The 24349-nt window shown below is 39.4% G+C and overlaps 1 protein-coding gene across 4 annotated transcripts in view; it reads left to right on the top strand.

Annotated features, from left to right (window-relative positions):
* Positions 1-522: 522 nt before the first annotated feature.
* Positions 523-24349, top strand: part of CAMK4 (calcium/calmodulin dependent protein kinase IV) — a 214252-nt gene continuing 190425 nt past the window's right edge. For 3 of the 4 annotated variants that reach the window (XR_012012479.1, XR_012012475.1, XM_072787969.1), the window contains exons 1-2: positions 19114-19135; positions 19622-19863. Coding sequence is in view for 2 of the 4 variants with exons in the window: in XM_072787969.1 (XP_072644070.1) it covers positions 19115-19135; positions 19622-19863 (263 nt within the window). In the remaining 2 variants the exon portion in view is untranslated. Of the gene's footprint in view, positions 570-18551; positions 18900-19113; positions 19136-19621; positions 19864-24349 lie in introns of those variants that run through there. The other variant, XM_072787984.1, reaches the window with a different exon arrangement.

The raw sequence follows: 24349 nt of genomic DNA, 5'->3' as shown, positions 1-24349 counted from the left end.
ATCCTCTGAGTGTAACCTGTTTGAGGCTGCTGACTGTGTGCATTAACCAGTCCATTCTCAATTTCCTGGACTTTATAGAGGGTGTAGTAGTAGCTCAATAAGTATTTACTAAATGAAATGATAAGAGGCCTTAATCATCTTAAAGCCATCCCCCTAAAGTAGGTTAGACCAACTAGACCTAGAACTCCATCCCCAAACTCTAATTCCCAAACCAATCCTTTTCTCAGTCTTTGGAAAGCAATCTCTGAGGTCTGTCCTTTTAGAAGAGGGAAAGGGAATTCTTTATTCATTCTTTTGGTTATGAGTTTACAACAATAATAAAAGTAAAGACTTTAATTTCTTATTCATAAATGAATAAACATTGTGAATATGGAAGTACTCTAGAAAACTCTTGTGTGTGTGTGCATGTGTCTATTTGTGTGTCTGTGATGATAAGGAAGAAAAGAGAAAGATCAAGCTGATGAAAAGTTAATATGGCAACCCAGCCCCACAAAGAAGGAAAATGTTGCTTAGCAACTAGAAGTTTCAGGAAGGAAAATTCTAAATTCCACTGGGGGGAAGTGTGGAAGGTAGGTAATACATATCTAAAATGAAGGCTTTTGAGATGACGGTGATGGTGAATAATCTGCTTTGAGAAATATGCTGCTGCTCTTCCTCTACATGCACTGAAAATTTGTCCCTGTCTCAAAGCATAACTAATAAATGGCCAAAATGAATGGAGTGACCAAATTGAGGTCAGCTTGTTCATTACAAATAGATGTGGCCAGGGACCAAAAAGGAAAATCATTTGCTACTTCACTGCTCTAATTGTTTTGTTTTTTTAATTACCAATTCATGAATATATTCTCATGGTAAAAAGTTTTTAAAATTCAGAAGTATTAAGAGCAAACCCTGAAATGACCCTTCTAGTGTGCTGCTCCTACTTTCCTTTCCAAGGTGGTACCACTGTCAGGAGTCTGCAGGCATCCTTCTGTCCTTGCCTGTGCATTTGTGTGTGTGTGTGTGTGTGTGTATTTGCTTTCTAATTTTTAAAAATATTTTATCTATTCATGAGAGACATGGAGAGAGAGGCAGAGACACAGGCAGAGGGAGAAGCAGGCTCCCTGCAGAGAGCCTGATGTGGGACTTGATCCCGGGACCACTGTGGGGTCACAACCTGAGCCGAAGGCAGATGCTCAACCACTGAGCCACCCAGGCGTCCCTGCTTTCTAATTTTTAACACAAAGGGAGTCAAACCCTACTATTTGAACTTGTATGTATATATGTTACATATATGTATATGTATGTTTAGAAGTCATTCTTTTTATGTGCCATACACAACTTTCCTATCGATGGGCATTTCATTGTTTCCAGTTTTACATTAATACAGGCAATAAGGTTATTGAATATATCATTGGTTACTTGAGAAAGTATTTTTTGAAAATGTGTTTCTAGAAGTAGAATTGCTAGCCTAAAGGGATTTAAGATTTAAAAAATATATTTCCTAATTACCTTCTCAAAAGACTTTAGATTTTCCTCTGCTTCATCTGAATGTGTCAGTTTCCCTGAAACTCTCTCACATTTGACAGTTTATACCATCTGATAAGTGAAAAACCACACACACAACTTACACACACATGATTGCCAGTGAGACTGACTATCCTTTATATTTACTGGCCATTTTGTTCTCTTTTTGAGAATTGCCATCTGGCATCCTTACTCATTTTAGTGTTGAATTGTTTGCCTTTTACTGAATTATTTATAATCATCCTTATACATTCCGGTTATTAATACCCTGTCTGCTAAATGTGTTACAGTAATTTATTTCCACCACATGTATTTTATATTTTTTAAGTCCCCCCTTTTTAAAAAACTTTTTAAAGTTTTTTGAGAGAAATCTGTCACGTATACTTGGTTTCTGGGTTGAGGGTCTCACTTGAGAGGACCTTTGCTACCCCAACAGTTGAAAAGTATTCTGTATTTTACCTCTGACACATAGACATTTTTGCTTAATGTTTAGTGCTTTAAACTATCTAGAATTTGTTTTAGTAAATAACATGAGGAATGAATAGTATCTTGCTTTATTATTTCATATGATAGCTACTTTTCTACAAATTAGTAAATATATAATTTTTCCCACTGATTAAAAGGACAAACTAATCATGAAGTCATATATGTGTGAGTCTGTTTATGTACCTATTCAGTTTTATTGACTTGTTTCCCTGTTCCCAAAATCTCCAGTTTTAATTAGAATAAACCTCACCACATGTATTTGTATTTCTTTAGAAGTCTTGTTCATTGATAGTCTTTCAGATGGTTTTTGCTCTCCTGGGGCATCTTCTTTTTCATATTATGAAAGAGGAGATTAGATAGATAAATAGATACACATACAGTCTTTTGGATTTTGTTTTCCAGGTATTTTATGTTTTTTGATGAGATCTATTTTTTCCACTGGGTATTGCTTATAAAAAGAAATGTGCTAGCTTTATATTTCTTTCTCCTATGCCTTCATTACACATCATTACTGTAACAGCTATCCTTTTTTGTGTGTCTTTAGTTACAATGCTTCTCATATTTTGCCATAAGGCATGATATTTTCTTAGATTTCATATAAGCACCCTTTATTTATTTTTTTAAGCACCCTTTATTAACAGGGGATATTTCCTTTTAGTTTTTGTTTGCTAATTTCTTGAATTATTAAAGAACATTGAATATAATCAAATGGATTTTTTCCTTAATCTGCTAATAATGATTTATATTTTTATGTCCTAATATTTAACCAGGTGTTCTGGGAAACCTTTGTTAGACATTTCCTTATAAGCATACATTTCAAGATTTTTCCTCTCATTTCTACCAATGAACAGAGAGGAATGACCCTATAATACAGTGTGAATACGGTAATAGAGAGAACTGGTTAGGCTTTGTGCCAGTCACAGCTGTACCAGAAGAGGTTGGACAGAGATCTGTCTACCTCACATAAAGTGCAGAGGAAAGGGGTTAATATTAGTTCAGATACATGAAAAAAAGAAACAATTTCACAGGCAAAAGACTGAAATAAGGGTGACAGTATCTGAATTTGTGTAATGTGTTGGTTATAGAATAAGTGGTCGGTGGAGTAATATTCTAATTTCTGAATCTCTTAATGTACTGAAATTTCTACCTCTTGATCACACACACATACATCCAGGAAGCAACTTTTATCTGATTTTGGCAAATACCTAAGAGATGACTTCTGTTTGTTTATGATGTATTCTTAAATTTTCTGCTGGGTTTAGAATATTAATATTTACTTCAGGATTATGATATCCATGCTCATGAGAAGAAGTTGGATTACATTTCTCTTTTTTATACACTTTTTCCTTTGTTGATAGTAGAGAATTGCTGTTCTCATAGGATGACTTAACAGCACTTTCATATTTTTTTTAAGATTTTATGTATTCATAGAGACACAGAGAGAGAGAGAGAGAGAGAGAGAGAGGCAGGCAGAGACACAGGCAGAGGGAGAAGCAGGCTCCATGCAGGGAGCCCAACGTGGGACTCGATCCCGGGTCTCCAGGATCACACCCCGGGCTACAGGCGGTGCTAAACTGCTGTGCCACTGGGTCTGCCCCACTTTCATATTTTTTTTAATGCTCTGGAACAGTTTATGTATAATGTAGAAAATATCAGCTATTTAAAGTCTGATAGAGTTCTTCTATTAAATTACCTGGACCTGAAGTCCTTCAAAGAATAGATTTTAATTGCCTTGTTCATTTCTTTATTACTAATAATACTTCTATTCCTATTTTTATACTTTTTGAATTAATTATAATAATATGTACTTTTCTGTGAAGTGATAATATGTGGCATAAGGATAACCATAATATTTTCTTATAATTCTTACCCTATTTAATGTAATATTATGTTCTTGTTCCACTGATAATGTTGGTTGCTGGTCTTTTCTAATTTTCTTTTCAATAGAATTGCAAGATGTTAATTTAATGGGATTTTCCAAAGATAAACTTTTGGTTTCACTTACTGTACTTAATCTTTTCATTGTATTTAGTCAATAACTGTTTATATTTATTAATTCTTTTAACTTTTGGGGGGTCTATTTGTAGTCTTGTTTCTTAAGTTATATGTGTAACAAGATGAGTAAATCAGATATTTATTGTCTCATTTTGTCTGAAACCCAAAGGCCAAAAGCAAAATAATAGGGGACAAGAAGCCCTATATTTCTAAATGAAGGGATAATTCACCTGTGTACAATTGACAGAAGAACTAGCTGAAAAGCAGTTTTGTGACCGTTGGCCCTAAACCCAACTTAAGGGGAATAAAAGGATTGAGGTTGGAGAGCCAGGGAAAAGAAGATATTGTGAGGAATGTTGTCACTTGGTGACATTGTCCAGCCATACTTCCCTTCACATTTAGTGTGTGGGGTGAACGAGTGGCAGCAATGTTACTCCTGACCTCTGGACAAGCTAGAGGGACTTCAAGAGACCTTCTTATAGAATTGTATATCCTTGCCTTCGCGTATTGCCCCTGGTGTTTGATGAGGCAGTTTTTGGTCTGCATTTACAGAAAATAAAAACAGAAAGTATGTGGCTAGAGCTATCTTCCTGGGGAAGAGCAAAGAGAGGTGCCGGCTTCCACTATGGCTGAAGAGAGGCATGTGTTTTCCTAGACCAGATGCTCTCATAAAAATGGGAGCAGTTGGGATGAACGGACCAAAAAGAGGCTGGAGGAAACATTAGATACTGAATGTGAGAGCAAAATCTTAAGTGGTAGGCCGGAAGCAAAGCTCTGCTCACATCGAGAGAGCTACAGTTGGATGTTCTGGTGAAGACATCTCTATAAATTATAAGCCACCAAAATACCCCATGAAGCCAGCAGTAAAAATCAGCAAACCCAGAGAGCACTCTCACCACATCACAACACCCCTCCTTTCCTGGAATAGCAGCCCCAGTACTCCCCTGGTAGGTTACATTATGTTGTGTCAGGCCTTTATTCCCTTCTACCCCCTTATGCCATCTCCGATTCTGCCCAACTCCAACCTTGGAGGGTCCTAATATCACACAGCTTAAAGTGTGGCTTTGAGTGAGGAGGAACTGAAAGAGCAAGGACAGAAATTCCCACACACATCCTACCGTCTGAATTTCAGCTGAATTTCAGCCTGAAATGAACCTGAGCTGGGAGGAGGGGAAAAATGAAGGATTAACTAAATTCCCAGTGTAGACTATTTCACTAAAATGGACAGCTTAATTATTTGAATAAAAACAATTGGTATTAGAAGTTTTGGGGTTTTTTTTGTTTTAGTGTTTAAGGTTAATGATGAAAGCTATGATCTTTTCTCAATATTTTATCTGAGAGGGGAAGAATAAGACTGTATAATGGATTTAAGAGGATATGAAAAAATAAACTTGTATTATGTTTGCATCCTATCAATTTCTGCTAGTTCAACATACCAGTTACATAATCTTAACTCATTTATTTTCAATCTTTGTTGTTTACTAACACATGCATTTAAAATTGTATTTCTGTGAGTACTGTTGTGACTACATTACACAGATTATCATAATTAGTGCTTTCATTTTTACTCATAAAGGATTTAAATTATAATTGTAATTTCAATTTTAATTTTATCTGAAGGGCTTTTAAAAATTTACAAGTGCATGACTCTTTTTGCTATTTTTGCTAGTTTCTTATTTTACTGTATTTGGAAAGAAAACTTGTCCTGTATGATTAGTCTCTTTGAATACTGATAATTTTCTTTGTGGCTCAACACACAGATTTCTACCTGAGGGCTTAAATTCAGTATCAAAAGGAGCAATTTGCATGCCCATAAATTCTTCCTTTTGCAATTTTATGTTCTGACCTCCTTGATTCAGAAATCTCAGGATCTAACTTTGTGCCACTCCATGTCAGCTGTGTCCTACAGCTCCTCAGACTATAGTCCCTTTCCTGGAATAGCAGCCCCACTACTTCCCTGATAAGTTATGTTGTGTTGTGACTTGATCCTCGTTATTAGTCTGGAGACCAGGGGGATGGTGAGAGGATAGGTGCTGAATGGGATGCTTACTATCTTGAAGGACTGTGGAGGAGCGGTGGGCCACATCTGCAGGCCTAGATGGTCAAGGAAGTCTGTTGTTTCAAGTTTCTCCAGTGCATTAGCCAAGATGATTCCATACCAAAACTCAGAGTCTCATTTGTTTTGATAAAGGGCCTGACCTTGGCAAAGTAGACTTTCCAGGATTGAGAATTTCTCTTTCTCTGCCACTAGCTATCTTCATAATTAAGTCCTGTACCTGATTCACAACTCTTCCAATGTTCTATTGCAGGAGGTGGGATTTTCTTCAAAAGCTGCCACAGGGGATCCCTGGGTGGCGCAGCGGTTTAGCGCCTGCCTTTGGCCCAGGGCGTGGTCCTGGAGACCTGGGATCGAATCCCATATCGGGCTCCTGGTGCATGGAGCCTGCTTCTCTCTCTGCCTATGTCTCCGCCTCTCTCTCTCTCTCTGTGTGACTATCATAAATAAATAAAAATTAAAAAAAAATAAACAAAAGCTGCCACAGAAACCCTCTACTCTTTCCTACTTTACCTTAAATTGGTGATTAATCATCCATGGCCTTTTATTTTCTTTTTCCAGTGCTTGATTGCACTCAATAAAATCCATCTGATTCCATTGTCTTTATAATTATGACTTTTCTTGGGATACCTGGGTGGCTCAGTGGTTGAGCGTCTGCCTTTGGCTCAGGGCGTGACCCCGGGGTCCTGGGATCGAGTCCCACATCAGGCTCCCTGCAGGGAGCCTGCTGCTCCCTCTGCCTGTGTCTCTGCCTCTCTCTGTTTGTCTCTCATGAATAAATAAAATCTTTTAAAAAAAATTATGACTTTTCTAAACCCGTCAAAGATTTGAGACATTGCACCATTGCTTTTCCTTCTACTATGATTCCATCTCAGTTCACCACTAGTGAAATTTTAACAGTTATACAGTAGTCTCCTAAGATGACCCCAATTCCATGGCATCCTACATGTATATGTCACACATCCTGTCTCCTCTCCCTTTGAATCTGGCTTATGCTTGTTAATTGCTCTCTGATCAATAGAATGTGGAATGAGTGATGCCTTTGGCCTAGCCTTTAGTTGACCTAGCAGTTTCCACATCCTCTCTTTTGGAATATTTATTCTTGGGATGTTCCCTCTTGGAACCCAGCTGCCATGCTGTGAAAAGCCTACTTGTAGACGTTTTGATCACCAGTTCCAGGTGATCTCACAGTTGAAGCCTATGAATGAAGCTTCCAACCATATGAATGAGCTCAATTAAGCTCCTTGATGACTGCAACCCCAGTTGACCTTATTGAAGCTGGAGAACTGCCCAACCAAGCCCACAGAATAATGAGAAATAATCAAATAGTTATTTTAAGCCACTAAGCTTTGGAATTATTTGTTAGGCAACAATATGTAATCAGAATATGTTACCACAGTATGCCAGGAGCTACCATACTCCATTCACTACTAATGGGATCTTCATTGTTAACCAGCTGGTGAGTGATTTGGCTACAAAAATTCCATCTTTAAAGTCCACTTCCTTGGACCACTTAGCACCAACTGTCCGAAGCCAGGTGCCCTTAGATACATTTGTTGAGATAGAGAAGACAGAGATAATAATCATGCACAGAATGTATTGGGGAGCAATCAGGAATAATGCCTATGAGGGAATAAGGAAAGGATTGAGAAAAAAAAAAAAAAAGTTCAGTTCATTGATCTGTGATGTATTTGTCCCAGAGGTCTCAACCAATCCTGAAGGGAGCTTTAATTATGGGACCTTCAGAGGTGTCCAAAATTGAGGTAAAAAGTATGGGATGAGTAAGTGGATGCAAGCAGCTTCCAGGGAGGGAGCTAATTTTGAGGAGGCATCCTTGTCAGTGCACCACAGCATCCACTATACTTCCAATTTAAATATTTTATAGTACTGTTTTGTTTCTTTTCATTCCTTTGTCCTTTATTTATCAAACTGTCATTGTCCTATTTCCTCCCCTTTGTTATTTGAAGACTATAAACACTTTCTATTATTCCCATTTTTCCTTACATTTTTAAGTGTGTATTAACCTTATAACTTGCTATCGATGTCCAATGACTTTATAACTTGCTGTCAATGTCTGATTAATCAGAGTATCTCTTCTTTGCTTGGAAAGAATGGAATTTGTAGTCTACCTCTATGTTTTCTGCTCCTAACCTCTCTCCTCTGCTGCCTCTCATGCTTCTAGACTGATGTGTTATATTAACACACATTATTTTATTTGCACTAATAACTTTTAAAACTTAGTTTTTTGTTCATTTAGCATTCTTTCTTGTATTCTGTGTCACTGTCTTTTACATATAAAGCATTTTGTTGCAGTTCATCCTATAGTCATTATTTCTGAGAGGAAGAATGAGTGATAAATCTTCTGACTCCCTAAATACTCAGAAGTGTCTGTTACTTTGCTTCACTTGAAATGCTAGTTAACTTGGTCATATCATGAAGATTTAAAATCAGATTTTTTTCTTTCTTTCTTTCTTTTTTTTTTAGAGAGGGGGAAATGGTGGGTGGAGGGAGGTATTGTAAGAAGGCTCCATGCCCAGCATGGCACCCGACACAGGGCCCAAGGTGGAGCCTGAGGTGGGACTTGATCTCACAAGCCTGAAATAATGACCTGATATAAAATCAAGAGTCAGATGCTTAACTAACTGAGCCACCTGTTGGGTTTTTTCTTTGAACTTCGAAATGATTGCTTCTTTGTCTTTGTACATCCACTGTTACTGATGAGAAATCTAGTGAAATTCTATTATTTCTTTGTAGGTAACTTGGTTATTCTTCCCAGAAATTTTAGTATTCATAGCACTAAGATATATGTCTATGTGGGTCATTTTACCTTCACTTTTTGTTCTAGAATTTCAAATAAATCGAATCATACAATACATACTCTTTGGAGTCTAACTACTTTCATTCAGCTTAATGTTTTTGAGACTCACTCATGTTTCTGTGTGTATTAATTGTTTATTACTTTTATTGATGAATAGTACAGTTTAAATCTTTCTTTTCTGATTATTTGTTGCTGGTATACAGAAACACAGTCTTATACTGAATTTTGCATGACTTTGTATTCATTGACTATAAACTCTTTAATTCTAATAATTTGTAATTGAAAATTTGGATTTTCAACATAAGTAATCCTATCATCTGTAAGTAATAACAAGTCTTTTCTTTCTTTTCAATATTTATTCCACTTAGTTTTGTTTCTTAATCTTGCCTTATTACATTGGTTAAGACCTACTATATAATACTGAATAAAAGTAGAGGTAGTGGTAGAGAGTATGTTTTCATCATTTCTGATCTCAGAGGGAAATTTTTACATTTCACAATTGTCTGATTTTGGCTGCAGATTCTGTGCCTACTTCACAGTGTCTTTTTTGGCTTTTATAATTAGTGGACTGGACTTTTATCACATTTTTCTCTATCTACTGAGATGGCTTTATGATTTTTCTTTAGCTCTGTCTGCTAATGTGGGTGAGAGGGTGAGATACATGATTGACTTTATAATATTAAACTAATCTTGGGTTCCTGGAATAAACCAAACTAGGTCATGATACAGATTTACATTTTTTTTTTTAATTCATGAGTGATATTGGCCTGAAAATTTTTTTCCTTGTAATGTTTTTCTTATAAACCTACTGATCCTGAATTCAAGAGTCGGTTAAAAATTAATCTTTCTTTTTATTTTCTGGAGTAGTTTGTGTAAAATTGATGTTCTTTTTTCTTAAAATGCAGAATTTACCAGTAAGCCCATCTGGGTCTAAAGTTTGTGTGTGTGTTTTCACTAGAGATTCAGTTTCTTTAATAAATATAGCGCTGGCCAGATTTTCATGTTTCCATATCCTCTTATGACTTTCTAAATCTCTATCAAATTTGTGGTAATTTCTCCTGCTTTAATCCCAATATTGGTTACTTGTGTCTCCTCTTTCTGTTGATGATCTGCGGAGAGAAGTTCATCAATTTCATTGGTCCTTTTGAAAAACTATATTTGGGGTTTCTGAGTATCTCTATATTTGTTTTCTATCTTACTGGTTTTCCCTCCTATCCCCTCTTTCTAGTTTATTTCCCTTTTTTACATATGATTTCTTTTTCGTTACTAATTCCTTGAGTTGGATACTGAGATCATTGTATTTCAAAGCCAGAAAATGTTAGGAAAGATGAACAAGGCAAGAAAAGCCAGGTCATCTAGCTAAAGAAAAGAACTCTGCAATTGTTTGGAAATCTGGGAAATTTAGACGATAATTTCGAAGACTCAGGACTCAGGCTATCCTCTGTGAAGTGGAAATTGAAAATAGAAATAAATAAGGCAGAGTACTAAGCTTTGTGACACTATATGATTTTTAAAAATACATCTTTATATTAGTTTCTTTAAAAATTAAGCTGGATAAAAATATAATGAATACAGTAATTTCAGTTATGCAAAATCCTAGAAAATGTGAACTTCTTTATAGCACCAAAAAGCAGACCAGTAGTTACTTGGGTTGGGGGTGGCAAGGCGAGATAGAAGGGAGAGATTACAAAGGAGCACCAGGGTTGGAGGTGATGAGTATATTCACTATTTTGATTGTGGTGATGGTTTGGCAGGTATATACATATATCAAAGCTTATAAAATTGTACATTTTAAATATTTACAGTTTATTTTATGTCAATTATACTTCAATAAAACTCTTTAGAAAACATACCATTAAGGAAATAACAGGAAAAAAAGATGTCACTTTATTGTCATCTTCCTTCTCTGACAGGAAGTTTATTGTAACTCTTATCTTTTTTCTTTGTATGTAATGTGTCTTTTTTTCTCACTACCTCCACATTTTCTCTTTGTCTTTTGTTTGCAGCAGATTAAATATAATATGCATTGGTGGTATATTAATAATGTACATACACAGATATGTAAGTACTTACATATGTATATAATATTTGATTTATATCCTTGTTCTTCTCTAAATTTCTTGAATTTGTAGTTTGATGTGTGTTACTAATTTTGGAAAATTCATAGCTATTACTGCCTCATACTTTTCTCCTGCTTTTTCTTTCTTCTCCGTCTGGAATTCTATTTAGGCATATGTTAGACTGTATAAAATTGTCCCATAGGTCTTGGATACTATATTCTGTGTTTCGATTTGGATAATTTCTATTATCTATCTATAAATTCACTGGTTGTATAACCAGTGATATATCTGTTGATATACATGTTGAAGATTTTCTTCATTTATTTTACTGTGGGGGTTTTTGTTTCTTAAAATTCCATTTGATTTTTTTCTCTTGGATCCCATTTCTTGGCTGAAATTTCCCACTGATCTTAAAGTTTTCACCTTTTCCATTAGAGTTTTTAACATAATAATCTCAGATATTTTTTAGATCTTTCTTAGATAACTAACATGCCCATCATATCTGAGTCTGGTTCAGTTTATAGTTATGTTCCTTAGCCATATGTTTATTTCTTGATCCTTTGTTTGCCCCATAATTTTGTGTTGTAAGTTGTGCATCTTGTTTTGGACAGTGGAAACTGTGGTACACAGATTTTATGTCTATAAGTAGGAGTGCCTTCCCTTCTTGTGGGGATTTTGTGTGGGAGTTTGAGTTAATCTAGTGAGGATTTTGGTTGGATTTGCATTTGTTTACGCTATGCTTAGCCTCACTGCACAACATGTTTTGTATTTCTCTACCAATATCTTTTGTTTAGGGTGGGGGCTGGTTTTTCTCAGCATTTTTCTCTGTGTTGCCCACCCTTAGCTTTAGGTCTTCTAGGTTGAACTAAGCCACAGAGTAGGCCTGTATCTGTGCTCTTGAAATATTCTACTGTTACTTGTTACTTGATGCTTGTTAGCTTGGTGGTGGGGAGCAGAGGAGACCTTCTCTGTTGTTCTGATTAAACTTTAGTGTTAGGTAGGTCCTGTGTTTTAGAGATGTGACTTTCTGAGAAGAACTCTAGCCTTTTCGCCATTTGTAGTTTCGTGTTTAGGACACATTCCTGCCTCTCCCTTCAGGGAAGAGCAAGTTTTCTGATCCCTTCCTTGTGGGTTTGTGCCTCTGCCTCGAGATGGCAATGTTTGTTGCCTCCCCCTTCCTGCAGAATAATGCAATTTCTTTTTTTTTTTTTTTTTTTTTCACATAGTAGAGATAAGGGAGACAGTCATGGCTGGTTTTCCACCCCCTCCTAGTAGCTGCTGTCTCTTCTTCTAGATCTGCACCATGAGGCATGCTTTTTCAGGACTCTCACCCAGTTTTCTGTGTGCCCAGTAGAGTCTGTGGGGAAAAGTCTGCAAGGTGTGAGCTCTTCCTGCATATGTTGCTCCCAGGGGGTTCACATTCTGTTCTAAGCCCACATTCAACATCCCCCAATTTGTTAACTCTTCATAAATAATTTTTACTATTTTGTGGCTACGTTTGCCACAGGTAAGCAACTGCCATCTTTCCTGTGGAAGCTCTGTCCTAAGATTTTAGACTACTTGGTTGTCCTGTGACCTCAGTTCTCTGAAGTGGTAAGAAAATCTTGACCTTGCGTTCTGGCTTTTGGTTGTATTATAAAGATTGGAGCAGTGCTCTTTGCAGCTCTCTACATCCCTGAGTAGAAACCGGAAGTCTTTTAATTGTTTTTATTTAATCTTTGTATCAATTTCTAAGAAGTCTTTATGTATTCCAGGGACAAATTCTTTATCAGATATTTGTATTAAGAATATTGACTCCCAGTTTGTGACTTGTGTTTGTATTTTCTTAATTTTGTCTCTCAGTGTGTAGAAGGTTTAAAACTTAATAAATTCCAATTTTTAATTTTTTTCTTTTATCTTTAGAACTCACAGTATCTTGTCTAAGATATTTTTTCTCTTATAAATTCCTGAAGATATTCTTCAGTTTTTCTTTTTAGAAGTACTGCCATAGTTTTAGCTTATATGCATAGGTTTATCCATCTTAAATTAATTTTTGTTTGTGGTACAAGGAAAAGATTGAGGTTTGTTTTTCCCCATATATTTATCCAGTTCTAGTACCATTTACTGAAAAGACTTTCCTTTGCTCATTAAATTGGTTTGAATCTGCTTACGAAAATTAATTGACCACATGTATATAGTGAACTCCCTATTCAGATTTCATTTCTTTAGCTTTATTGTAAATGTTGAAATCAAAAGAGTGAAACCTCCAACTTTGTTCTTTTTCAGAATTGTTTTTGGGGCAGCCCTGGTGGCCCAGCGGTTTAGCGCCGCCTTCAGCCTGGGGTGTGATCCTGGAGACCCGGGATCGAATCCCACGTCAGGCTCCCTACATGGAGCCTGCTTCTCCCTCTGCCTGTGTCTCTGCCTCTTTCTCTCTCTCTCTGTCATGAATAAATAAATAAAATCTTAAAAAAAAAAAAAAAGTTCTTGTATTCCAGGTATTTTGCACATTTTAGAGTAGACTTTTTAGTTTCCACAAAGACTACTAAAATTGGCCTATATAATTTAGGGGATAATTGACATGTTTACAATATTGAGTCTTTTAATCAATGAACATAGTATATCTTTACATTTATATGGATTTTATTTCATTTCACTTAGCAATATTTGGTAGGTTATGGTATAGAAGATTAAATTTTTATGCTTTTTCTGTTGTAAATGGAATATTTCTATTCCATTTTCCAAATATTTCTTGCTAGTATTTCAAAATATAATTGATTGTTTTATTTTTATCTTGCACCCTGTGACCTTTTTAAATTTACTTAATAATTTTAGTAGTCTAAGTCAAATCCCAGGATTTTCTGTGTAGAAAAATCAAATCATCTATAAATGGTGACAGTTTAACTTCTTCCTTTTTAATATTTATAGACTTTTGATTTTAGCTAAGTTAACGAATTGGCTACACGGTTACTATAATTTTTAATTGGCTATATTATATACAGTTTGCATGCAACAAATACATCAATTTTTAAAATATAAGTAAGGAGTTTTGACAAATCACATAATAAAATCATATAATCACCATCAAAATCATGATATAAAATTTTCTATCCCTCCCAAATCCCCTCAAACCTATTTTCAGTCAATTGTCTACCCTGCCTTGGACTCTGATAACCATTAATCTGCATTTCGTCACTAAATTTTACCTCTTCCTCATTATTATATAGAAGGATTTATATGTAGTATTTTGTATCATATTTTACTTCTATATATTATAACCCACAAAGTTCCATATTGTAGTTTTTACTTTAAACCATGAGTTGTTTTTTAAGTAAAAGGGAGAATAATAACTAGAGCTTTTTCTATTCCCACATATTTCCCATATCTGCTATCTTCATTCCTTTCTGTGTATATGAGTTTTCATTTTTTTTTTTTCCTTTCAGCCTAAAAATATTCCTTTAGGGGCACCTGGGTGGCTCAGTCGGGTGTCCAACTTGATTTTGGCTCAGGTCATGATCTCCGGGTTGTGAGATTGAGCCCCATTTTGGGCGCTGTGCTGGACATGGAGCCTGCTTAAGATGCTCTTTCTCTCCTTTTCCCTCGCCCCCCTCAAGAAAATCCCTTTAGTGTGGAATTCTGTAGCTACAAGGATTTTTAGTTTTTGTTTTTGTTGTAGTTAAATGTCTTCAAAGTTAAATAACTTTAGAGATACCATTCCATTTTTTTTTGGCCTACATTATTTTTGATGAGGAATCATCTGTCATTTGTATTATTACTTTCCTATAATATATAATATACTTCCTTCTCTCTTTCTCTTTCTCCCCCATACCCTCAACAGGGGATGCTTTCGAACTGTGTTTTTTTTTTTTTTTTTTTTTTTAAATCTATTGTTTTTAGGCATTTGACTTAAATGGGCCTATGGTGTGATTTTATTTCTTTTCTTTTTTTTATTTTTATTTTATTATTATTATTTATGATAGTCACAGAGAGAGAGAGAGAGAGAGAGAGAGAGGCAGAGACACAGGCAGAGGGAGAAGCAGGCTCCATGCACCGGGAGCCCGATGTGGGATTCGATCCTGAGTCTCCAGGATCGCGCCCTGGGCCAAAGGCAGGCGCCAAACCGCTGCGCCACCCAGGGATCCCTGTGATTTTATTTCTACTTCTATTTGGGTTTCTGAAATTCTTGAATCTATAAGTTGATGTTGTTTACTTAAATTTGGGGAAATTTAAGCCATTTTTTCGAAAGAGGTTTCTGCTCTAGTTCTTTTCAATCTCCTGGGACCCCGGTGATATGTAAGATATCTTGACACTGTCCTATAATTCACTGAGACTCGACCCTCCCTTCCCACTTTTTTCGCAATTTTTTGTTTTCACTTGCTGTTGTTATTGTTCTCTAGATTAGATAATTTCGATAGTTGTGCTATTATTAATTCTCTATTGCTGCAAAACAAATTATTCCAAAACTTAGTGATTTATAACAGCAATAATCATTTATCTCCCACAGTTTCTGTGTATTCAGAATCCTGAATTATCTGAAATTCTGAATTATGTGGTTCAGCTCAGGTCTCTTAGGTTTTAGTCAGATGTTGGCTGGGGTTGCAGTCATTTGAAGGTTTGATTGGGGTTGGAGAATTTACTTTTATGATGACTGACTCACATGGCTAGTAAGTTGATTCCTCTCCACATTACTATCTCCATGGAGCTGTTTAGGAATCCCATGGAAGTTGGCTTCCCTTGGAATAAGCAATTCAAGAGATCAAGGCAGATTCTGTAATGCTTTTATGACTGTGGAAGTCACAGAACTTTACTTCTACATGCTCTATTTGTCACATAGGTCAACTCTGATTCAATGTGGTCAGTGAACCCAGAAAGTCATGATTATCAGGAGATGATTAGTGGAGACTCTCTTGGAGGTTAGATATCATAGTCTATCTTTGGGTTTGCCCACTATTTCTGCTGTAATCTGCACTCTTCTGTAAGCTCTTTGATTTTATTTTCTAATTTCAGATAATTTGCCCATTCAGCTTTTAAATTTCCAATTTTTCTTTTGAATGGTTTCCATTTCTACAATAGTATTATGCATGTATACATACTGTAATTATTTTTCTAAAAAATTATTTGAACATATTTATAATAACTATTTCAAATCCTTTGTCTATGAATACCAACTTATCTAAATCATCCTAGAGTTGGTTTCTGTTGATTGATATTTCTTCCGACTGTGGTTCAACTTTTTCTACCACTGCACGTATCTAGTATTTTTTTTTTTAATTGTATACTGGATTGTCTGTGATTCTTTGCAGAGACTCTAGATTCTGTTATCTTTTCCCTAAAGAGAGTTTTTAAAAATGTATTTCTTGTAACACAGTTAAACTTGGTGAAACTCATACCCCAAACCATGTCTCTACTATGATAAGGAACAGCTAAAATTTTTTCTCAGCTTTTCAACCTTCCAGTTACTGCTTTTTGTGCTTTCTGCTGAGTTCCTTGGAGTTTCCCACACATATGCATAGTTCAGAGATTGGCCTAGTATTTGAACACAGTTTATATGTAGATTTTTGGATTCTTCCACTGTGCTCCCTCCTTTCTGGAATTTCCCCCTCAATTTCTAGCCTCCCTGCCAGCCCTGAATTCTGTTTTCTGACACCTCAAGCTACTAAGAGTTGTGTTGCCTGCAGAGCCCTCAGAGGAAGAGCTAAATAAATGTGCATCTAATTCAGAAATTCCTTTCTTTTGAAGGTTACATCATTTTCAGTTTTCTGATTTTGGTGGATCTCTAGCACATTTAAATAATTCTTTTTATATTTAATCCAGAGATTATAATCGTTATGTGCGGCAGGTTTAGTCATACCAGCTACTCTGCCAAACCAGAATGGAACCTTATTCATCATGCATGTTTGAGTGAGACAAATGATAGACAACTAGAAGCTTTGGATCCCCAAGCCTGTTCAGTGATAGGCTTCACTGTAAGGTGTTGAGGAAAATCAGGATATTTTGTTGGGGTGGGGGGGGAGCATCCTAATTGTCAGTACCCATAGGTCCCTCTCTTCTTGGATTACTTAGTTTTCTCAGTGAGGAGTCCTTTAATTTCCTGTATGGTTGGGGATATGATTGATATATGCATTCTAGGAGCCCAGTGGACCTGGAAATCTCATATTTTGTTATGTAGAGTTTCATGAATCCCTGTTTTCAATATGGTCTGATCCATATCTTGTGATGTAAGACAGATTTCATTTTCTGTTTAAGATTTTCAAAGATTAAATAAATCTCCTCTCTTTTCCAAGGGTCTGGGAAGTGTGTTTTTGGTGTGAATGGTGAAAGAGAAACCTAGAAGCCTAAGAACTTCTTATAAAAGTGTTCAACTAATGTCTTACTTTCTATTCCAACTTTAGAAGGATCTGGTATTCAATTTTTGAGCATTTCTCGAATTTTGTGGTACAAATTAGATTTTTTTCTCATCGGCTTCTCCCATTATAAATCTGAGTTTCAGTTATACCTTGTCTTCTAAATCAGTTACCATCTGTCTGTCTGCTCTTAGATTCTGGGGTTTGGTTGATAATATTTCTCCCTTTCTTTTTTTATTTTTTTTAATTTCTCCCTTTCTTTTTGTTGATATATGCCTTTGCTCTTCTGATGATTTTAGATGATGTTTTGTAAGGAGAGAAAAATCACATGGATTCAATCTTGTTCTACTTGTTTTAAAGATAGTATTTATTTTCATCTTCTATTTTTAACTAAACATAAACTGATTTATTAAGCCAGATACCCTCTTTTGAAACATCAGCTAATAATGAAGTATTTCTCTGGCTGTTGTTCCCTAAAATAGCAAGAGTAGAAAGACTTATCTCTTTCAATGTAATATGCTTACTTTGAACTTATGTTGTAAAAGAATTGCTCACAACAGGCAAATGTGTACATGCAGTGCTACTTCAGAACTTGCCTCAAAAACCTGTGAATAAAAAATGGCCTAGCAACTACTCCATGCCCCTCCTCCACCAGTTACTATAAGCCAAGGGAAACTTACTTCATGAGGACTAGAATTTACTTTACAGCTTTAATAGCTTGCTTTGAGTTGAGTTTGATTTTCTAACATGAAGATTAATGAATCCATTCTCTGAAAAGTAATGTTGTGTGAGCATTTGCAGTCTTTCACCAAATCAGTATTTCACTGAATTTGTATGAATCTATGTATATTTGCTATGTTTTAGGCCATTTGTAAATTGAGCATATGCTCATCTTCATAAAATTACCTGTGAGGAAGTTTTTATATATTTTTTTTCATTTCTAATCAACCAAGGATCCTATTCCTTTCACTGGTTGGTTAATTTTTGTTCTTTTGGGTTTTTTTTTTTTTTTTGGTAGTTCACCAATATAGCATGAAAGCTCTTAGAAGTCAGAAATAAATCAATAAATTAGAGGAGCATATTGGACTGTGTTTATTGGTGTCATCAGGAATAGGGACATGTGAGAAGAGTTTATTGCATGTTGGAGGAATGTAAAAAAAATACTGAAAGTAACACCTGTGAGATAAGGTTAAAGAAAGGGCCTAGAGTCATTTACCCAGAGATAAGGTTGTGATGTTATAAGTATTTTTATATGTATTTATTACAGAATATGACTGACTGTTGCTTGTCTTTGCTGAAATCCACAGGGAAGAGAGTACAAGGGTGGCAGTACAAACGAACGCATGAAGCAGTACTCCGAAGAGTAGCCTGAAGGTTGACAGACACTGGAGTGCTTGTGATGGGACACATCTCCTTGGAAGAGGAAAGAGCTTTGTAGCAGTCCGCTGTGTCGTGAACGGTGACAGGTCCTGCCTCCAGGCTTCTACAGGGCCCTCCCGGACCTGTGATTCCTGGGTCTGTGTGTTGTAGCCTTCAGAGGCTGAGCGCGAGCCAGACGCAGCAAACCCCGGCCCTCCCGGGGCTCCCCCCGCCAAGGGAGGCCGTGCCAGCGGCCGCGCAGCAGCAGCCCCTGCAACTGCAGACCTCACTCAGAGGTGAGCCGGGGCAGCGAGGACCCGCGGCCCCCGGCCCCCCGGCCCCCCGGCCCCCCGGCCCCGGCGGCAGGGCGCTGGGGGAGCCGGCCACGCAGGGCTCCCTCCCCGGCTGCGGCTGCGGGGGCGCGCTGGGACCGGGGGGCGGACGGGGGCGGCTGCCTCGCTGGCGCCAGGTGGGAGGGGCTCGCCGCCTCGAGCTCCGGGCTCCGGGGACCATGAGCGCCAGCGCCCGCCAGGTGCCTCCGTCGGCCCCCGCCCCCGCCCCCGCCCCCGCCCCCGGCCGGGTGGTCGCGACCCGGGGCTCCCCGCGCGCTCGGCGCCCGCCGCTCCCGCAGCCCGGCCCCCCGGCTCCCGGCACCTCCCGGCTCCGGCTCCCGCTCCCGCTCCCGCCCCGGCTCCGGCTCCCGCCCCGGCTCCGGCTCCCGGGCTTCCCCGGCCCCAGCCGCCGCGGCCCCCGCCCGGGTGGGGGAGGGGGAGGGGGAGGGGGCGAGGGGGGCGACGCCTCTCCTGCACGGTGCCTGCGCCTCGCGGTCCTCCGCCTGGCTGCTCGGGCCGCGGCGCCTGGGCGTCCCTGCACCCCCGCCCCGCGCCCCCTCCCCGGGCCCCTCCCCCTCCCCCTCCCCCTCCCCGGGCCCCGGCGGCGCGTGCGGGAGGGCCCGGGCGGCGGCGGCGGCGGTGGGCGTGCGCGGCAAGGACGCCACCTCTGGCTCCTGCGTTCGCAGGCGGCGGGCGGCGGGGCTTCTCGCTCCGGCAGCGGCGGCGGCGGCGACGGCGGTGGCGGCTTCCGGAGTCCCGCCGCCAAGATGCTCAAAGTCACGGTGCCCTCGTGCTCCGCCTCGTCCTGCTCTTCGGTCACTGCCAGCGTGGCCCCGGGGGCCGGGAGCCTCGTCCCGGATTACTGGATCGAAGGTTCCAACAGGGATGCCCTGAGCGATTTCTTCGAGGTGGAGTCGGAGCTGGGACGGTAAGGCGGGGGGCGCCCCGGGCGGGGTGGGGCGGGGTGGGGCGGGGTGGGGCGGGAGCCCTCGGCGGGGACAGCTCGGGGATGCGGGGACAGCTCTGGGGTGCGGGGACAGCTCCCGGATGCGGGGACAGCTCCTGGGATGCGGGGACAGCTCGGGGATGCGGGGACAGCTCCCGGGGGTGCGGGGACAGCTCCTGGGATGCAGGGACAGCTCGGGGATGCGGGGACAGCTCCCGGGGGTGCGGGGACAGCTCCGGGGATGTGGGGACAGCTCCCAGGGATGCAGGCTCAGCCCTGGGGATGTGGGGACAGCCCTGGGGATGCGGGCGCCAGCCTTCCTGCCTGTCCTCTCCCGCAGCCGGGGTCCAGCACCGAGCTGTGCAGCTCCAGTTGGGAGGCAAGTCTGGGCGCCCAGGCCGGTGCCACTGCGAGCGCCCCGGCGGCTCTGCTCCTCGAGGCCGCCGCTTCCCCTGGGTGACAGCTCCCACTGCACGTGGGCCCTGCTTTCCTGGTTGCCGGCCTTGCTCACCATTATAGCTCGCCAGACGTCTTGTTTGTCTAGTGATTTTTTGGGGTCCAGGCGGAGGGTGTCCCTCCAAACCGTGACAGAATTATTAAATTAGGCTCTTCCAACTTCCTCTCATCAAACTCTCCAAAGCAAGTGGCACTAGAAATTAAACTTAAATACTAGCTTCCCTGCAGAGTCTGCTCAGGAGTGAAGGGGGGGAATGAATCATTTTAAGGGAGCTGAAGACAGAATAATGAACTAGTGTGGCTTTAAAGAAAAAGCCGCACATGGGGTCTAGGCAGTGGTAATTAGCAGAGTTCTGCTCTTCTTTCATGCTGGAGTGATGTGTTTAAATTATGTATGCAAAAAGCTGTCTCTCTGGGGTTGCAGAAATGTCCCTCACCTGTCCTCTAAGGATCCAAACAGGTAGAGAACACTTTCCATGTGGATGGTGCCATACGTCCTCATGTTTTTATCCATAGAAAATAATATTTTTTCTTTCCCTTTTTCCTTTTTCCTTCTTTCCTTTCTGTTATTGGCAGGTAAGGAGAATTCTGTTCAACACTTGTTTTAGATCCAGGCCCTTTATGGGAGGGAATCTGAAAATGTAATTTCAAGTGTTGACAAGCTGAAGCATCTGTACTTAATACTTTGTAATTTCATTTTCTGTTCTTTTCGTTGGAAAGAGTTTAGCTAAGAGCCAATTAAAAAAAAAATTGCCCCTGGAGACCACAGTGCGGGATTATGGGTGTTGGTACTTGGTGGGAAGGGGTAAGGGTCACTTCACGTTCTGTGTCCCCCCACCCCCATTTACCCCAGTTTGCCACTGCTGTTAGTGACTCATGGATATAGAAGGTGTGTAAGAAAGGTAAAACTTCAGGGTGCTTGAAGGCCTTGTTGGTTAAACATTCAACTCTTGATTTCTCCTGAGGTTATGATCTTAAGATCCTGGGATCCAGTTCAGCAAAGGGCTCCACACTCCGTGGGGAATGTGCTGGAGATTCTCCCTCTCCCTCTTTATTTAAAAATAAATCTTTAAAAAAAATGTTCCAAAATACTTGGGCATTGAATAGCGTATACATTAATCTACTGCGTTGATCAGAATTTTCAGTGCTCATCTGAAGATGTGCCATTGTCTGCATTTGCTAGTAGGTTGGCAATAAATGAAGTGCTTCCTCTTTTCAGGTTGGAACTTTACTATAATTGTATGGTAAGCTTCAGTGGAGCAGTATAAATTTCTGATCAAAGAGATAATCTACTTACAATTGTTTACTTGGTGTTTTAGAAACTGCCACCTAGTAGAGGAGGTGCCTGCTGGTGCTAAAGGGACTGTCCCACCACCAGATCTAACTGCTTTCTGAGTAACATTTACCCCACAAGCCTAATTGACTCGGACTTCTCATTAGCACATGTTAACTTTATGAATAAGCTTTGCCAGCAGGAAACTGAAGACATTTCTTTAATTTGAGCAATGGAAAAATGGTTAGAAAAAAATAAACTGCCAATTGTACACAACTGTGGGATGGTAGACTTTGAAGGGAAAACCTAAGGAATTTGAAGTTTATTTTTTTAAAAAGATTTGTGGTATATTTTGCAATACCTTTTGGAAGACAAATATACATCAGTTATATATTGGCTAAGATTCTCACTCTGCTATCTAGCTGTTTCATTACCTTGCAGATCACAGAGTTAAAATATTTTGAGAAAACTAAAAATTCTTTTGCTGCTTTCAGTAGTGATTGTATTAGGTAAGTTCTCTGTAGATGGCAGTATCGGTGAGGTGCATGCTTACTTCTTTTGGCTGAGACTGAGAAATGTCCCTTTATGATCAGTCATTTTTTTTTCAACAAAATAAACCTAAAACATAAAGCAACTAATATTACAGATATAATTACTAAGAATCTATATAACCAGAGAATGCAGAATTATAATTTTAGGTATTGACTGACAAAAGTCCTCTTTTCCTCCTCCACTAGGAATAAAGTTGAGACTCAGTCAGTGGGTTTCAAGTCTTTACTCTCTTAGCTCTCAGCCTTGGGCCAAATCTGCCTTGGTAACTCTAAGGCCAAAACATTTAATTTACTAGTAACACAGTTGTCATTAAGATGCTAAAGGAATGATGACCTTGGTGTTGTGGAGTGCCCCTGTGGTCAGTGTCAGGGTAGAGACAATCCCCACTAGATTAGGTTAATTTGAGAGTTAATTCCTCTGTTAAAATTATCTCCTGTAAGCTAGTGACTCCTGAATTAAAGAAGATTGGACATGTGACTATTAGGGCAATACCTCTGAGGGTATGTCTGGGAATTTTAGGGAGCTCAGTGAAAGCCAGATGCTGGCAGCACTGTTTTACAGGTAGCCCAAGGCCATGTGATAGCTCCTATTTTATTTTATTCTATTTTACATATATATATAAGGATATATTATAAATATATATATATAAAGGATAGAGAGGTTGAGGGGTGGGAGTGGGGTGAGGAAGATTATTTAAAGGGTATCAGACAAACTAATTTTTCTTTTTCTTTTTTTTTTAAAGATTTTATTTATTTATTCATGAGAGACAGAGAGAGAGAGAGAGAGAGAGAGAGAGAGAGAGGCAGAGACCTAGGCAGAGGGAGAAGCAGGCTCCATGAAGGGAGCCCAACATGGGACTCAATCCCGGGTCTCCAGGATCACGCCCTGGGCTGAAGGCGGTGCTAAACCGCTGAGCCACACGGGCTACCCCTAATTTAATATTTCTAAAATCACATTTGAAAATACTGCTTTGTTTATAGAGTTCGTCAAAAAGTTTACAAAAACTGTGATGCCCCAACAAATTCAGTTCCGCTTATGAATATGAATTGGCTGTGATCCTATTCAGGGCTCCCTATCCTAGAGAGCAGTTGGTCCTTTGCCCAGTAATTTGAGAAATTGGCATTTTAAAGGCTTTTCTAAGGGAGAAAAGAGCCTACCTCTGATCCAGATTCTGTCCAGTGGTTTGGCACAAGGAGAACAGAATTTGGCCTGGGCTGTCCTGTGGTGGGGATTTGGCCTTGTGTATCCAAACCCACGTCCTGTTTTCAGTTATTTCCCAGCTTTTGTTTCTCTCTGCAGTATGAGACTGAAAGAATGTATGCAAAATTAGATGGGTTCCCATACACAAAAGTTAAGGGAAACCAAATGAAAGATAATTAGTACAAATTCCTTATTAATTTGCATTCTACTTACTATAGTTTCTTTAGGCCAGTGAAATGCAGTCACCACCTCCCCCTCCCCAACCTGATCCATAATTTAAAAGAGTACATTTATATGGCAGTGGAATTAAAGCAAAGTTTTATACGATCCCTTGCTATATGTATTAATGCTTAGGAACCAAATAGATTTAGATAGTGAGACTTAGGTGTGTATAAAATAGAAACATGAAATTATGGTGTATAGATTGGAAACAAGTTTCATAAAACAATGTTTATTTTTACTACCAACAATATACTCTAATATTTCCTATTCAATGCCATTTGATTTTATTCTACTTCATTTATAATATTTGCTGAATCCACGTGATCTCACTAATGGATTGTGACTCAGTATGAAAATGCTGTTTTAGGCCACAAACCTATATTATGGCCAGATTAAAATATTAGGCAGACCCCTTTTGAAAAATGCCTTGCAGACCAACTGGTAATGCTGAGTGGTCTCCATTTGCACAGCTCTGTAGAGAAAAGTTCTCCTGTCTTTGTCTCTGAGTTCTCCCTGGGTTTCCCTTCCAAACATTTTGGAAAAACTACTGTCTCCCCGTGATCTGCTGGGTGCAGTCTACTCTGAAATGGCTGACAGGGACAGGAGGCCCGGCCAGGAGCGCCTCCCCTGTATAGGCGACGAATTCAGAGGACTGAACACTTGTGCATTCCACTTGGTAACACTTCACTCTGGCTCTGGGTAATGGGCGGCAGGTACTTCCTGTAAGGAAACCTGAAAATCAGCATTTTCTAACAGCAGGGCTCC

Source organism: Canis lupus, chromosome 2, assembly GCF_048164855.1.
Source record: "Canis lupus baileyi chromosome 2, mCanLup2.hap1, whole genome shotgun sequence".
Classification (NCBI taxonomy): Eukaryota; Metazoa; Chordata; class Mammalia; order Carnivora; family Canidae; genus Canis; species Canis lupus.
Note: the sequence above shows the minus strand (reverse complement) of the source record. Positions and strands in the feature narration are given on the sequence as shown.